This window comes from Moschus berezovskii, chromosome 16, assembly GCF_049115385.1.
Source record: "Moschus berezovskii isolate FMDL1 chromosome 16, NW_MosBer_1.0, whole genome shotgun sequence".
Lineage (NCBI taxonomy): Eukaryota > Metazoa > Chordata > Mammalia > Artiodactyla > Moschidae > Moschus > Moschus berezovskii.
The window spans coordinates 80,633,644-80,649,050 of NC_142475.1; the positions used below are offsets into that span (position 1 = coordinate 80,633,644).

The 15,407-nt window shown below is 44.3% G+C and overlaps 1 protein-coding gene across 3 annotated transcripts in view; it reads left to right on the forward strand.

Moving 5' to 3' along the window:
• PRKDC (protein kinase, DNA-activated, catalytic subunit) overlaps nucleotides 1–15,407 on the forward strand; it is a 126,983-nt gene that overhangs the window by 97,331 nt on the left and 14,245 nt on the right. For all 3 annotated transcript variants that reach the window (XM_055432726.2, XM_055432724.2, XM_055432725.2), the window contains exons 68-70: nucleotides 3,391–3,502; nucleotides 10,464–10,638; nucleotides 15,149–15,323. In XM_055432726.2, the coding sequence (XP_055288701.2) occupies nucleotides 3,391–3,502; nucleotides 10,464–10,638; nucleotides 15,149–15,323 (462 nt within the window). The remainder of the gene's footprint in view (nucleotides 1–3,390; nucleotides 3,503–10,463; nucleotides 10,639–15,148; nucleotides 15,324–15,407) is intronic.

The following is a 15,407-nucleotide window of genomic DNA, read 5'->3' on the forward strand; positions in this document are numbered from 1 at the left end:
CGTGATTTTAGATTTTTTAATAGTCTTAAGCCAGCTCTTTCACTTTCCTCCTTCACCCTCACCAAGAGGTTCTTTAGTTCCCCCTTCGCTTTCTGCCATTAAAATGGTATCATCCACATATCTGAAGTGGTTGTTGTTTTTCCCACCTATCTTGATTCCAGCTTGTAACTCATCCAGGCTGGCATTTCTCATGATGTGCTCAGTGTATAGCTTAAACAAACAGGGTGACAGCAGGCTGCTGCTGCTGCTAAGTCGCTTCAGTCGTGTCCGACTCTGTGCGACCCCATAGACGGCAGCCTACCAGGCTCCCCCGTCTCTGGGATTCTCCAGGCAAGAACACTGGAGTGGGTTGCCATTTCCTTCTCCAATGCATGAAAGTGAAAAGTGAAAGTGAAGTCGTTCAGTCATGTCTGACTCTTAGGGACCCCATGGACTGCAGCCTACCAGGCTTCTCCGCCCATGGGATTCTCCAGGCAAGAGTACTGGAGTGGGTGCCATTGCCTTCTCCACAGTGTCTGCTGTAGCACTTTATTACTAGTGAGAAAAAAAAACCAAAAACACAGCTTAAGTATCCAGAATTATGGTAGGAGCCTTTTCATTCTGGTGTACTCACTTGCTGGAGTAATAAATACTGAATGAAGCACGCTTCTGCTTCTAAGTGAGTGAAGCAGAGTCTAACATGTAACGCTCACAGCGCTCATTTAGGACAACATGAGAGTCAGTGAGCAGGCCCCAGGGCACCGCGCACCGACTGGCACAGGAGTCGTTCAGCGACCGCGATGTTTGCTTCAGACTGTGTTTGCTGGGGTGAGAACGCTGCCAGTGGTTTCCTTCATGCAGTGTTCTGTTACTGCTGCTGTATGATTTGTTCTCGATCTTGAACCGATCAGTTGTTCCATACAGGGTTCTAACTGTTTCTTCTTGACCCGCATACAGGTTCTCAGGGGACAGGTAAGGTGGTCTGGTATTCCTATCTAACAACTTTCCACAGTTTGTCATGATCCACACAGTCAAAGACGTTAGCGTTGTCAATGAGACAGATAGATGTTTTTCTCTATAATCCAGTGAGTGTTGGCAATTTGATCTCTAGTTCCTCTTCATTCTCTAAACCCAGCTTAGACACCTGGAAGTTCTTGGTTTGAATAATGCTGAAGCCTAGCATGCAAGATTATAAGCATGACCTTACTAGCATGGGAGATGAGTGCAATTGTCTGATGGTTAGAGCATTCTTTAGTACTACCCTTCTTGGGAATTGGGATGAGGATTGATGTTTTCCAGTCCTGTGGCCACTGCTGGGTCTTCCACATTTGCTGACGTAACAAATACAACACCTGATCAGTTTAGTTCAGTTCAGTTGCGCAGTCATGTCCAATTCTTTGCAACTCCATGGACGGCAGCACGCCAGGCTTCCCTATCCATCACCACCTCCCAGAGTTTGCTCAAACTCATATGCATCATGTCAGTAATGCCATCCAACCATCTCATCCTCTGTTGTCCCCTTCTTCTCCTGCCTTCAGTCTTCCCCAGCATCAGGGTCTTTTCTGATGAGTAAGTTCTTCACATCACATGGCCAAAATATTCCAGCTTCAGCTTCAGCATTGGTCCTTCCAATGAATATTCAGGACTGATTTCCTTTAGGATTGACTGGTTTAATCTCCTTGCTGTCCAAGGGACTTTTGAGAGTCTACTACAATACCACAGCTCAAAAGCATCAATTCTTTGGCACTCAGCTTTCTTTATGGTCCAACTCTCACATCCACACATGACTACTGGAAAAACCATAGCTTTGACTAGATGGACCTTTGTCAGTAAAGTTAATGTCTCTTCTGTTTAATATGCTGTCTAGGTTTGTCATAGTTTTTCCTCCAAGGAGCAAGTGGACCAGATGCCCGGTCCCATTTCTGAATTATTTTTTTGAACATTTTTGAATGTTGAATTTTCAAACCTTGATGGCATCATCCTTTAGGGATTTGAATGGTTCTGCTGGAATTTTATTAACAGCAGTGCTTCTTAAGGCCCACTTGACTTCGCACTCCAGAATGTCTGGCTCTGGATGGCTAACCACACTATCATAGTAATCTGGTTCATTAAGATCCTTTTTATACAGTTCTTCCCATGTATTATTTCCATCTCTTCTTGATCTCTTCAGCATCTACTAGGTCTCTACCATTTTTATCCTTTATTGTGCCCGTTTTGGGGCAGAATGTTCCCTTGATGTTTCCAATTTTCCTGAAGAGATCACTAGTTTTTCCCTTTTTATTGTTTTCTTCTATTATTAAGCACTGTTCATTGAAGAAGGCCTTCTTATCTGTTATAGCTGTATTTTGGAACTCTGCATTTAATTGGATGTACCTTTCCACCTCTCCCTTGCTTTTCACTTCTCTTCGTTCTTTCACTATTTGTAAAGCCTCCTTAGATAACCACTTAGCCTTCTTGCTTTTCTTCTTTTGCGATGGCTTTGTTTGTCACCTCCTGTACTGTGTTACGGCCTCTGTCCCTAGCTCTTTAGGCACACTGTTAACTCAGTCTAGCCCCTTGAATCTGTTTGTTACCTCTGTTGCGAATTCATATGGGATTTGATTTGTCATACCTCATTGTCCTATTGTTTTTCCCGTTATTTTTGTTGTTGTTGTTTTAGTTTAAGCCTGAATTTTGCTATGAGAAGTTGATGATCTGAGCCACAGTCAGCTGCTGGTCTTGTTTTTGCTGACTGTATACAGCTTCTCCATCTTTGGCTACAGAGAATGTAATCACTTTGATTTCCATATTGACCATTTGGTGATGTCCATGTGTAAAGTCGTCTCTTATATTGTTGAAAACGGTTATTTGCTATGACTAGTGTGTTCTCTTTAAATATTAGTGATGTGGAATTTAGAAGCCCTTGAGCCAGGTGGTTTGGGGGCTTTTGTTATGGTGCCCTCACATGCACACCAGGTCTGGGTGACGGCCAGTCCTCCAGCGACGGACAAGTCTCCCCTTCCTCTGGGCACTCCCACGAGTGGCATGAGCCGATTCAGTTGCCCTGCGACGATTCATATTGGATTTTGTAAACAAGAAAATTGTTTGTAACCCTGTGAATAGCTTGTCAGTTTTCAGTGCTTTTTAGATTTGGGAATTGTGAGTGGAGCATTGTGATTGTGGACCTGTGGTGTATGTAAAAATTGTGCGTGTTTATTTCCTCCTCTTTCCTTGATTAATAAAGACATTAATTTTCATGCCAGAATATATTAAGCATGGTAACTTTGTGCTTCTGTTGTGAGCAATAGGGCCAAGTGTTGTAATTTGGATAAGGAATCTGAACTAAGTTTCTGTTTACTGATGGCAGCTCACTTTGTAAGGTGGTCTGATCATTGGGCTGTGGCCACACTCACACCATAATGTCATTTTTAGGTAATTTATCATCTCAAGTTCCCCTGAAGAGACTTGTGAAAACCTGGACAAATCGATACCCAGATGCTAAAATGGACCCAATGAACGTCTGGGATGACATCATCACAAATAGGTAAGATGTGATCCCCCCAAGTTGATGTGGTCTCTTTTCTGAAGTTTCCAGAATTGTTTTTCTCCCAAACTGTGGTTGAGCAGTGTGGAGTCTGAGCCTTGTGTGTGCCCGTTTCCACTGAGGTTGTCCCGTCAGCAGTCTCCCTGCCTGTGTGCGATCATGTCCCCTGTCCGTCCTGTGCTGGGTGGTGAGCTCAGGGGTGAGAGAAGGCAGGGTAGCCCCTCTGCTCCTGTCTCAGGGCTGCCTGATGGGGAGCGACACCCCGACTTCTCAGCCCTGTTATGTACCGTGTGCCTTACTTCACCAGGTCTGAGGCTCTCTGCCACCCTTATAACAGTCCTGGGTGGTCCACAGGCAGATACTTGCCACACATATCCGTGGGAGGAGCAGGGCCAGAGAGGCTGTGAGTTGTCTTATGCAGAAACACACGGTCAGCGGGACCGCAGGACTATGATCCTACACGTCTTCTTCCTGCCATTGGACCCTGTTTCCTCTGGTACTACAACTTTTCAGAGATTCACTTTTAATACTTTTTGTTTTTCAAACTTTTTTACTTTTTATTTTGAGACCGTTCTTTTCTGTAAAAAAAAATAACAAGAAAAGTGGCACTCTTCTGTGTGTGCCTTTTTCTCAGATTCATGGTTTTTTTAAACATTTTAAACAGATTGCTATATTAGCCTTTTTTTCTTTCTCTCCACATTTATACTCTTATTTTTGGAACCATTTGAGGATAAGCTGCACACATCTACTTCTTTACCTCTTTGTTTATCAGTGTACCTTTCCTAAGAAAAAGAGTATTTTCTTAGAACCATAGTACAATAGTAACTTCTCTGTCTCCACTTTAATGTACAGCCTCAATTTCAGTTTTGTCATTTCTCCCATTAATGTCCTGTAAAGCATTCTGGCACTTAGGACGCAGCAGCATCATATATGCATTTATTTAGCTGATACGTCTTCTTGGTCTCCTTGAACCTGGGACAGTTCTTCAGCCGTCTTTCAGGACACTGATGCTCTGGAGGTGTTTTCCGTAGTTTGGGTTTAGCTGTATGTCGTCACAGCTGTCCAGGTGAGACGACCGTGGTGGGAATGCCACTGAAGCAGAGTGTGCGTCCTGTGGCATCCCTTCTAGGAGCACAGAGTGTCTCCTGCCCTTCCTTTCCTGGGGGCAGTGGTGTTGGCTGTCTGGTTAAAGCACTGTCCGGCCTGTTTTCTCCTCTGCACCTAACAGATGATGGGGAGGTGCCCTATGACATGCCGGTCCTGCTCGGTGAGGCCGCCTCCTTCACACTGTGTCTGGATGACTTTGGACAGAGCAGCCTTGACAGTGCTGTCTGGTGACCGTCTTCTCCCCCCGCCCATGTGCCCATGTTTGTCTGCATCTCGTAGGAAGCCCTCCTTCTTCACCATCTGTTTATTTACTCATTTATTTAAATTTTAACTATTAGTATATAATCATGGAATCAAATTTTATTTATGGAATATAATCCATTACTGTTCTTATTTATTTCATGTTCAGAATGTCTCAGGTTTGGTTAGTGGGGGACCTTTTGATCCAGTATTCCAGGCTCATCTTGCAAAATTGCCCTCCTGTATTTTCCTCTAGAAATGTTATGGTTTCATTTTTTAACTAGGGCTAGGCCTGTGATTGGAGAAGGCAATGGACACCCACTCCAGTACTCTTGCCTGGAATATCCCACAGATGGAGGAGCCTGGTAGGCTGCAGTCCATGGGGTCGCACAGAGTCGGACACGACTGAGCGACTTCACTTTCACTTTTCACTTTCATGCTTTGGAGAATGAAATGGCAACCCACTCCAGTGTTCTTGCCTGGAGAATCCCAGGAACGAGGGAGCCTGGTGGGCTGCCGTCTATGGGGTCGCACAGAGTCGGACACGACTAGAGTGACTTAGCAGCAGTAGCAGGCCTGTGATGCAGTGGAAGATGATCCTGTAGATGGTGTGAGGCAGGGGTACAAGTGCACTTCTTCCATGTGATATCTGGTTGTGTAGTCCCATTTGTTCAAAAGTCGTAACTTTTTTTTCGTTGAATTGCCTTGGCACCTTTTTTGAAAATCAGCGGCCATTGTATCTGTGGGTCTTTTTTTGAATTCTGTATTCTGTTTCTCGATTTATATGCTTATCTTTTCACAATATCAAACTGTATTCGTTACTGATGCTTTATAGTAAGTCTTGAATCAGATCGGGTGAGTCTTCCAACTTTGTTCTCCTTAATGAAAATTGCTTTGTTTCTGTTAGGATATTTATATATACATTTTAGAATCTGTTTATCAATTTCTACCAAAAAGAAAAAAGAAAAACAGAGTTTGGTTGGACTTTGTTGACTATAGGTCAGTTTGTGGAATTGCTGTTTTAACAGCATAGAGTTCTCTAGTTCAGGAATGTAGTATGTCTCTGTTTACTTAGGTCTTCTTTAATTTCAAAGATTTGTATTTTTTCAGTGTGGAAATCTTAGATGTCTTTTGTTAGATTTGTTTCTAAGTATGTTGTTTTTTCAGCACTGTTGTAAATGGATTTTTTTTCATTGTATTGGTATTTTCCAATTATTTGCTGCTCATATTACTGATTTTCTGAAAGTTTTTTTTTTTTATCATGAAGAGGTGTTGAATTTTGTCATATGCCTTTTCTTTGCAGAATTTAATTGATCGTGTTTTTCTCTTTTTTTCATGTATGTGTCTGTTAGGTCCGTAATGTCTATAGTGTTGTTCAAATCTGCTGTTTCTTTATTGATTTTCTGTCTGGATGATCTATCCATTGGTGGTGGTGGAGTATTAAAGTCCCACCAATAGTTGGATTGTTGTTTATTTCTCCTTTTAGTTCTATTCAGTTCAGTTCAGTCACTCAGTCGTGTCCGACTCTCCGCGACCCCACGAATCACAGCACGCCAGGCCTCCCTGTCCATCACCAACTCCCGGAGTTCACACAAACTCATGTCCACAGAGTCGGTGATGCCATCCAGCCATCTAATTCTCGGTCGTCCCCTTCTCCTCCCGCCCCCAACCCTTCCCAGCATCAGAGTCTTTTCCAGTGAGTCAACTCGTCGCATGAGGTGGCCAAAGTATTGCAGTTTCAGCTTTAGCATCAGTCCTTCCAATGAACACCCAGGATCGATCTCCCTTAGAATGGACTGGTTGGATCTCCTTGCAGTCCAAGGGACTCTCAAGAGTCTTCTCCAGCACCACAGTTCAAAAGCATCAATTCTTCGGCGATCAGCTTTCTTCACAGTCCATATTACTATTTGCTTTATCAGTGTTTCGATGTTGGGTGCATAAATATTTGTAATCACTATATTTTCTTGACAGGTTGGTAGTTGGCCCCGTTATCCTCATATAATGACCTTCCTTGTGTCTTTCACTGTTGCTAGCTTAGTCTGCTCTGATAGAGTAGAGCATCCCCTGCTCTTTGGGGTTACCGTTTACTTGAAATATCTTTCTCTCCCTTTACTCTGGCAGTGTGTCTCAGAGCAAAGGTGAGTCTGTAGTAGACATCATATCATTGGATCTTTTTTGTCTTCTGTGTCATGTGGCTTGTGGGATCTTAGTTCCCTGTCCAGAGATGGAACTTGGGCCAGGACAGTGCAGGTGCCTAACCATTAGACCTCGAGAGTTCTCCCTGGATCTTGTTTTTATCCATTCAGACATTCTGTGTCTTTTGCTTGAAGACTCTAACCTGTTTACATTTGAAACAGTTATTGATGGGTAAGGACTTACTGTTCCCATTTTGTTAATTGCTCTCTGACAGTTTTTTGGGTTCATTGCCCCTTTTTGCTTTCCTTGTTCTTTCTTGTGTGATTTGATGACTTTTTGTCTGCTGAGTTTTGACTTCTTTATCACAGCTTTTGTGTGGCTACTGCAGGCTTTCCTTTGTGTCTAGCATATGGCTTATAGAAACTGTCTTGTAAAAGGATTCTCTGTGCTGCCTGGATTCTCTGATCAGGCTTCCTGGGTGGTTGGAACAGGGTCCTGTGCTCAACAATAAGGTGGGGTACTGTTGAGGGGTGGGGAAGACAGCGAGACTGGCCCAAAGGGCAGCACAACTCATCATCTGGGGACCCAGATCAGGTGGGACTGCATACCAATTCCCTGGCCAGACAGGGCCACCAGTTGACTCTGAAGACAGGACGGGAGAGACACTGGCCGAGCCGTCTGCTGCAGCACTGCTGTTTGCTGGGCTGTGGGTGGGCCCCACAGCCCACATGTTCTTGTGAAGCTCCCTGGGTAGCTGAGCTGAAGGCTCTTCCACAGGTCAGTTTCCCAGCCCATGTGGGGCCCCTCAGCTGGCAGGACTCTTATTTGGGAACCAGATGCAGCAGAACCATGAGCCAAGCTCCATGGCTCTGTGGCCAACCCACTGTCCTGGCTCTGTCCACAGGCAGGGCCTCCCTCTGGGCCGTCCCATGCTACTGTGAGCAGCGTTGCAGGGTGGGCTGTGCAGGTCCCCGAGCTCCAGTTAAGCTTCCCAGTAGGGTGTCTGGGGCTGTGAATTAGCTTCTCTGTCCAGGCAGAGGACAGAACACACTCCAGGACTGGCGACGCTCATTGTTTGGGTCCTGAATCAGGCACCCCTGCACCCTGCCCAGCTCCCTGTTCAGACTGGGCCAGCATCTCGGCTCAGATTCACAAAACCACTGGTTAGGATTTCTGGTCAGGCCCCACTGGGAGCAGGGCCCTGCCTGCCTGGATCCACTGCTTTTTGCTGTAATCCTCCCAGCTTTTCTGTCATGGTCTGAGCCCTGAGACCCCTAGGAGGTGAGACCCACAGCTCTGGGAGCGGGCATCCCCCTAGTTTCTGGGGTACAGGGCTATTTATGACTCACCGTCGTGTTGGGGGATTTTCCCAGAGGTGTCTTGTCCGTGAATGTTGTTGTTTGGTTTTCCTGTGAGGGGACCGAGGTCAAGAATGACCTGTGTCACCGTCCAGATAATGTTGCTCGTCTTTGCTGTGTTTTTGGTGTAGTCCGTTGCTTTTGATTCTGAAGTAGATGGTGTGTTTGAAGGTAAACCTGTGTGGTTATGGTGATCTCTTTTCCAATCTCTTTTCCATATTCTTGGTTGCTGACATTTTGTTAAGAATTTTTTCTGTCTGTATTCAAGTGGGAACTGGTCTGTAATGTCTCCCATTTTTGTAATGTCTTTGTTAGGTTTTGATGTTAGGGTTATGCTGGCCTCATAAAATGAGTTAGGACAAGTACCCTTCTCTCTTTTTTGAAAACAGTTTGTGTAAGATACTTCTTATTTCTTAAATATTTGATACAGTTCATCAGTGAAACTATATGTACCTGGAGGTTTCCTGTGGGGCAGATTTTTGATAATATATGTTTACTTAAGTAATATAGGGCTGGGACCTCCCCAGTGGTTCAGCAGCGAGGGCTCCTGCTCCCAGTGCAGGAGGCCAGGTTCATTCCTTGATTGGGGAAGTAGATACCACCTGGTGCAACTAAGAACCAGCACAGCCAAATAAAGAAATACTGGGGGAAAAAAAAACCTTTTTGAAAAAAGATATATAGGACTATTTAAATTTAAAATTTCTTTCTTTGCGTATCAATTTTATTAAATTTTATTTTTCCGTTTCATGTCGAATTATTGGCATAAAGTTGCTCATATTATACTCTAATATTGTTTGTGGTATCTGTAGTGGGAGATCCTTATTTAGTCCTGATATTGTTGATTTGTGTTTCCTTTTTTTCCTTCATCAGGTTCTCAATTTTAGGTGTCTGTCAATTCTGCTGATTTTCTCAAAGGATCTGCTTTGCTGATTTTATCATCGATCTGTTTTCTATTTCATTTATTTCTGGTTTCATCTTTAGTATTTTCTTTCTGTGTACTTTAGACTTAACTTTCCTTTTTCAGTTTCTTAAGGTGTAAGCTTTGATCATTGATTTTATGCTTTTTTCTTCAGTACATTTAAAGTTATAATGTTCCTCTAAGCACTGCTTCAGCTGCACACTGCAGATTTTAGTATGTTGGTTTTATATTTTTATATTTTATATTATCTTGTAGTTCAAAATATTTTCTCATTCTTCTGTGATTTCTTTTTTGATCCATAAAATAGTTATAAGTGAGTTTCTGTGTCTTACTGATTTCTGAATTAATTCCTTGTGGTTATAAACATACTGTATGGTTTCGGTCTCTTTAAATTTATTGAGACTTGATGTATGGCCAAGCATTTGGTCTGTTTTAGTAAATATACCATGTGTACTTGAAAACCCAGTGTATTCTGCAGTTCTTGGACATAATGTGTATAATTTTCAATTAGATCAAGGTGGTCAGTTGTGTTTTTCAGATCTTCAATGTCTTCCATGATTTTTTGGTGTGTCAGTGTTACTGAAAATTAAAACACTGAAATACAATCACAGGAACCAAATCAGATGTGTATAATATTGGCCATATGTGTAACACAGCCACTGTTCTCGGTGGTTATAACCTGCCTACCTCTTGACGCTGTCTGACTTTGGGAGGAGGACCTTAGATTTGGAGACAGAAGAGAAAAAGGGTTTGACCCAACACCGGATGTGCTGACCCTTCATTAAGAAGGCAGGTTGTGAATGTAAATACTGTACTTTGTGGGGGTGGAGGCAATAGATGATATCTGGAAAGTTAAAATATCCTCAGTGATCTTCAGAGGATACTCAGAGTTGGTTAATAAAAATGGAGATTAAGTCCAGTTCCGAGAGTGTAACATTAACCGTCTAAAAAATGAGCAAAATTTCAATAAATGTTCAGTTCAGTTCAGTTCAGTCGCTCAGTCGTGTCTGACTCTCCGCGACCCCATGAATCACAGCACGCCAGGCCTCCCTGTCCATCACCAACTCCCGGAGTTCACTCAAACTCATGTCCACAGAGTCAGGTGTAGAATTTGTCTAAATGCTCTCCAGTCGCTTCCTGTGTGTCAGAGATTTCTTTCACAAGTCCGGCATTAACTCTTCCTTTTCTTTGTTTCGTGTAGATGTTTCTTTCTCAGCAAAATAGAGGAGAAGCTCTGTCTCCTTCCAGACAGTGAAGGTGCGAGTGAGGACGGGGCTGAGCTGGACACACAGGCTCAGGAAGAAGACGCACGGGCCCTGATCACGAGCTGCAGCTTCTCCATGAGGATGCAGATGGCCGAGAGCGCGAGGAAGCAGGTGGGCGCCAGGCCACAGACTCGAGCCGGCGGTCTCTAAGCCGAGCTCCTCTTAAAAAACTGATGCTTAGAAGTTGTTAGGATTTCTTTTCTTTATAAGAAAGTAAGCTTGAAGAAAAATTAAAGTTTTCCAGAAAGCCTCTAAAGTTTATCATTCACTTGTCAGTCATTTCAAAATGATTGTTTTCTGTTACTTGGAAAGAAAATAGACCTAACATCAGGTTTTCTCTTGTTTAACAGAGTGAGTACTTGCCAGTTTGTTACAAATTGTATTTAAGTTTCAAATTTTATTTTGTGACAAATCCGTCCTTTGATAATAAGATCCTTAATCGATACAAGTGTACTTTGTTTAAAAGTGGCATATTAACATTTAAAGTATTAAATTTTTCATGTAATCATATTTAAATATACTAGGGGAACTTTCTGTTTTAATGACCCTATGTTGATTGCTGTTATAAAGCAAAGAATATTATGCCAGTAGAAATAATTAGTATTTCTGTTTTGTGGGTTTTAATGCTCTTGTATAATCTTTTTCTTTGAGGTAAGTATTGTATAAGGAATTTTTATATTTTCAATAAGAAAAAGCCCAGCCTGGAACAGCCTAAGTGAATAAAGGAGCTATATCAGCCCCTAAATTATACTTTAGAGGAGCACGCTTTCAGATGCTCTCAAATTCCCCAACGAGCAGGATCTGTCTTCCTGTCCCAGTCTCCCCTGCCACACACACACGAATCTTGTTCTTTGTGACTCTGGTAACTCCAGGCTTCCCTTGGAGTTGGAAATGCTCTTGATGTTTTGTGTATTGCTTTCCCACTGCATCTTTCTGGAATTAGGTAGTCTCTCCCTGACTATTTCCTGCAGAAAAGAAAGAAGATTCTTTTTTTTCCAGAAGGTCCTGGCCATTTCTCCTTCTGTCTCCTTAGCTCTGGGTGCAGTAGGAGTGGCTGTGGTCCAGGGCATGTAGCTGAGGGGGTGCACATGGCTTCTCAGCAGGAAGTGGGCACAGCGGGTGCTTTCTACTGCTGAGGCGGGGCACAGGGTGAAAGGGGGAGAAAGGCTTCAGGAAGAGGAGGCACTTGGGAATGGTAGGAAAGAAAAGCGCTGAGATACATTGTTAAATAATATCCCAAAGGTGAGAAACTGGGAACTGCAGAGCCTGCTGTGAGGGGAAGCCTATCTCATGATGCTGATTTGAGGTGGACCGTGAAGCTTGTGGTCCAGAATTGGGGACTGGAGACTCCAGGAGGTCCTGGAAGGTCTTGAACATACTGGTGGGAACAAAAACTGTGTTAAAGAAGACCAGAGATGGCAGGAGTGATGAGGGCGCCTGGACTTCTGGTCTGAGTGTTTGGAAGGGCCGTAACACAGTCTAATGTCAGTGTCCCTGAAGGTTAGCAGAGAATTAGATTTAAGAGATGTCCATAAAACAACCAAATATAAAGTAGAGACATTGTACATTAAAGCTAAAAGCTTCTGTGCCTCAAACAACACACTGAAGAGAGTGAAGAGACAGCCCATATAATGGGAGAAAATGTTTGGAAATTGTATATCTGATAAGCATCCACTTATCCAGAATACATAAATAACTCTTTACGACCGAACAACAGAAAGTCACACAATCCAGTGATAAAACAGGCAAAGGATCTGATGGATGCTTCTCCCAGGAAGACGCTTGAGTGGCTAATACACACGTGAAGACCGCAGCACCGCGAGTCATGGGGGAGGCGGGTCAGACCACACAAGGGCCCGCCGCCGCCCTCGGGACGGCTGCGGTAGAGGCGCGCCTTGCGGTCACTGGTCTGGTGGCTCCCGCAAATGCCAGGGGTCACCATGTAGCTGTAGTTCCCCTCCTCGGAAAACACCCACGAGAAAGCAGAGCTTAGGGCCACGCGGAAATCTGTATCTAGGGGCTTTCAGTTCAGTTAGTCAGGTCCAACCCTTTGCGACCCCACGGACTGTGGCACGCCAGGCTTCCCTGTCCATCACCTACTCCCAGAGCTCACTCAAACTCATGTCCCTCAAATTGGTGATGCCATCCAACCATCTCATCCTCTGTCATCCCCTTCTCCTCCTGCCTTCAGTCTTTCCCAGCATCAGGATCTTTTCAAGTGAGTCAGTTCTTCCCATCAGGTGGCCGAAGTATTGGAGTTTCAGCTTCAGCATCATCAGTCCTTCCAATGAATATTCAGGACTGATTTCCTTTAGGATTGGCTGGTTGGATCTCCTTGCAGTCTAAGGGACTCTCAAGAGTCTTCTACAACACCACAGTTCAAAAGCATCAATTCTTTGGCACTCAGCTTTCTTTATAGTCCAGCTCTCACGTCCATACATGACTACTGGAAAAACCATAGCCTTGACTAGACGGACCTTTGTTGGCAAAGTAATATCTCTGCTTTTTAATATGCTGTCTAGGTTGGTCATAGCTTTTCTTCCAAGGAGTAAGCGTCTTTTAATTCATGGCTGCAGTTACCATGTGCAGTGATTTTGGAGCCCCCCAAAATAAAGTCTCTCACTGTTTCCATTGTTTCTACATCTATTTCCCATGAAGTGATGGGACCAGATGTCATGATCTTAGTTTTCTGAATGCTGAGTTTCAAGCCAACTTTTTCACTCTCTTTCACTTTCATCAAGAGGCTCTTTAGTTCTTTGCTTTCTGCCATAAGGGTGGTGTCATCTGCATATCTGAGGTGACTGATGTTTCTCCTGGCAATCCAGATTCCATCTGTGCTTCATCCAGCCTGGCATTTCTCACGGTGTACTCTGCATAGAAGTTAAATAAGCAGGGTGACAGTATACAGCCTTGATGTACTCCTTTTCCTATTTGGAACCAGTCTGTTGTTCCATGTCCAGTTCTGACTGTTGCTTCTTGACCTGCATACAGGTTTCTCAGGAGGCAGGTCAGGTGATCTGGTATTTTCATCTCTTTCAGAATTTTCCAATTTGTTGTGATCCATACAGTCAAAAGCTTTGGCATAGTCAGTAAAGCAGAAATAGATGTTTTTCTGGAATTCTCTTGCTTTTTTGATGATCCAATAGATGTTGGCAATTTGATCTCTGGTTCCTCTGCCTTTTCTAAATCCAGCTTGAACATCTGGAAGTTCATGGTTCACATACTGTTGAAGCCTGGCTTGGAGAATTTTGAGCATGACTTTACTAGCGTGTGAGATGAGTGCAATTGTACAGTAGTTTGAGCGTTCTTTGGCATTGCCTTTCTTTGGGATTCGAATGAAAACTGACCTTTTCCAGTCCTGTGGCCACTGCTGAGTTTTCCAAATTTGCTGGCATATTGAGTACAGCATTTTCAAAGCATCATCTTTTAGGATTTGAAATACTCAGCCCGAATTCCACCACCTCCACTAACTTTGTTCATAGTGATGTTTCCCTAAGGCCCACTTGACTTCACATTCCAGGATGTCTGGCTCTAGGTGAGTGATCACACCATCGTGATTATCTGGGTCATGAAGATCTTTTTTATTTCTTCCATGTGTTCTTGCCATCTCTTCTTAATATCTTCTGCCTCTGTTAGGTCCATGCCATTTCTGTCCTTTATTGTGCCTATCATTGCATGAAATGCTCCGTTGGTGTCTCAGATTTTCTTGAAGAGATCTCTGCTGCTGCTGCTAAGTTGCTTCAGTCGTGTCCAACTCTGTGTGACCCCATAGACGGCAGCCCACCAGGCTCCCCTGTCCCTGGGATTCTCCAGGCAAGAACACTGGAGTGGGTTGCCATTTCCTTCTCCAATGCATGAAAGTGAAAGTGAAGTTGCTCAGTCATGTCCGACTCTTCGCAACCGCATGGACTGCAGCCTACCAGGCTCCTCCGTTCATGGGATTTTCCAAGCAACAATACTGGAGTGGGGTGCCATTGCCTTCTCCCGAAGAGATCTCTAGTCTTTCCCATTCTATTATTTTCCTCTATTTCTTTGCATTGATCACTGAGGAAGGCTTTCTTGTCTCTCCTTGCTATTCTTTGGAACTCTGCATTCAAATGGGTATATCTTTGCTTTTCTCCTTTCCCTTTAGCTTCTCCAGGGGCTTTATTTCCGTTCAGATTAGCAAACAACATTATTTGAAATAGCCGAAAGGTGGCAATAACAAAGCTGGAATGTGTATCAGGAGGAGGTGGGTGATAAACTGTGGTTCACCCTGCGAGAGAGCATTGCTCAGCTGTGGGGAAGAGTGGGATTCTGACTCAAGTCCGAGGTTGTCTGCTGATTTGACGATACCAAGGGTCCAGAAGAGGCAGATCCAGGAGCACAGGGCCATGGTCGCCAGCAGTTGGTTGGGCAAACCCCTTTGAACAGGGTTTTCGTGGTTGAGGAATGTGTTGTGAACTCGGTGGCAGTGGCGCTCTCCCAGCCTCCCTGGAGTGCATGTTGTGGCTGCGACTGTCCCTACGGTAAACACAGGGACACCCCGTGGTTTCGGCTGAGGTGATGGGTCCCTGCTCCCTGGTGGATTGTGTGCTGCGGGCTCCATCTCATCTCTCTGCTTCCTCTCTCTCTCCTGCAGAACAATTTCTCACTCGCCTTGAAGCTGCTGAAGGAGCTGCACAGAGAGTCGAAAGCCCGGGAGGACTGGCTGGTGACGTGGGTGCAGGCCTACTGCCGACTCAGCCATAGCCGGGCCCGGGCCCAGCGCCGGCCTGAGCAGCTGTGCACGGCTCTCAGGACTGCGTCCCTGCTGGGTGCGAGCTGCTTTCCGGGTGGCGCACGTTGTGGATCCTGTTTTCTCACCTCTTCTTTGTGCTGCTCTATCTGACATTTGGGAA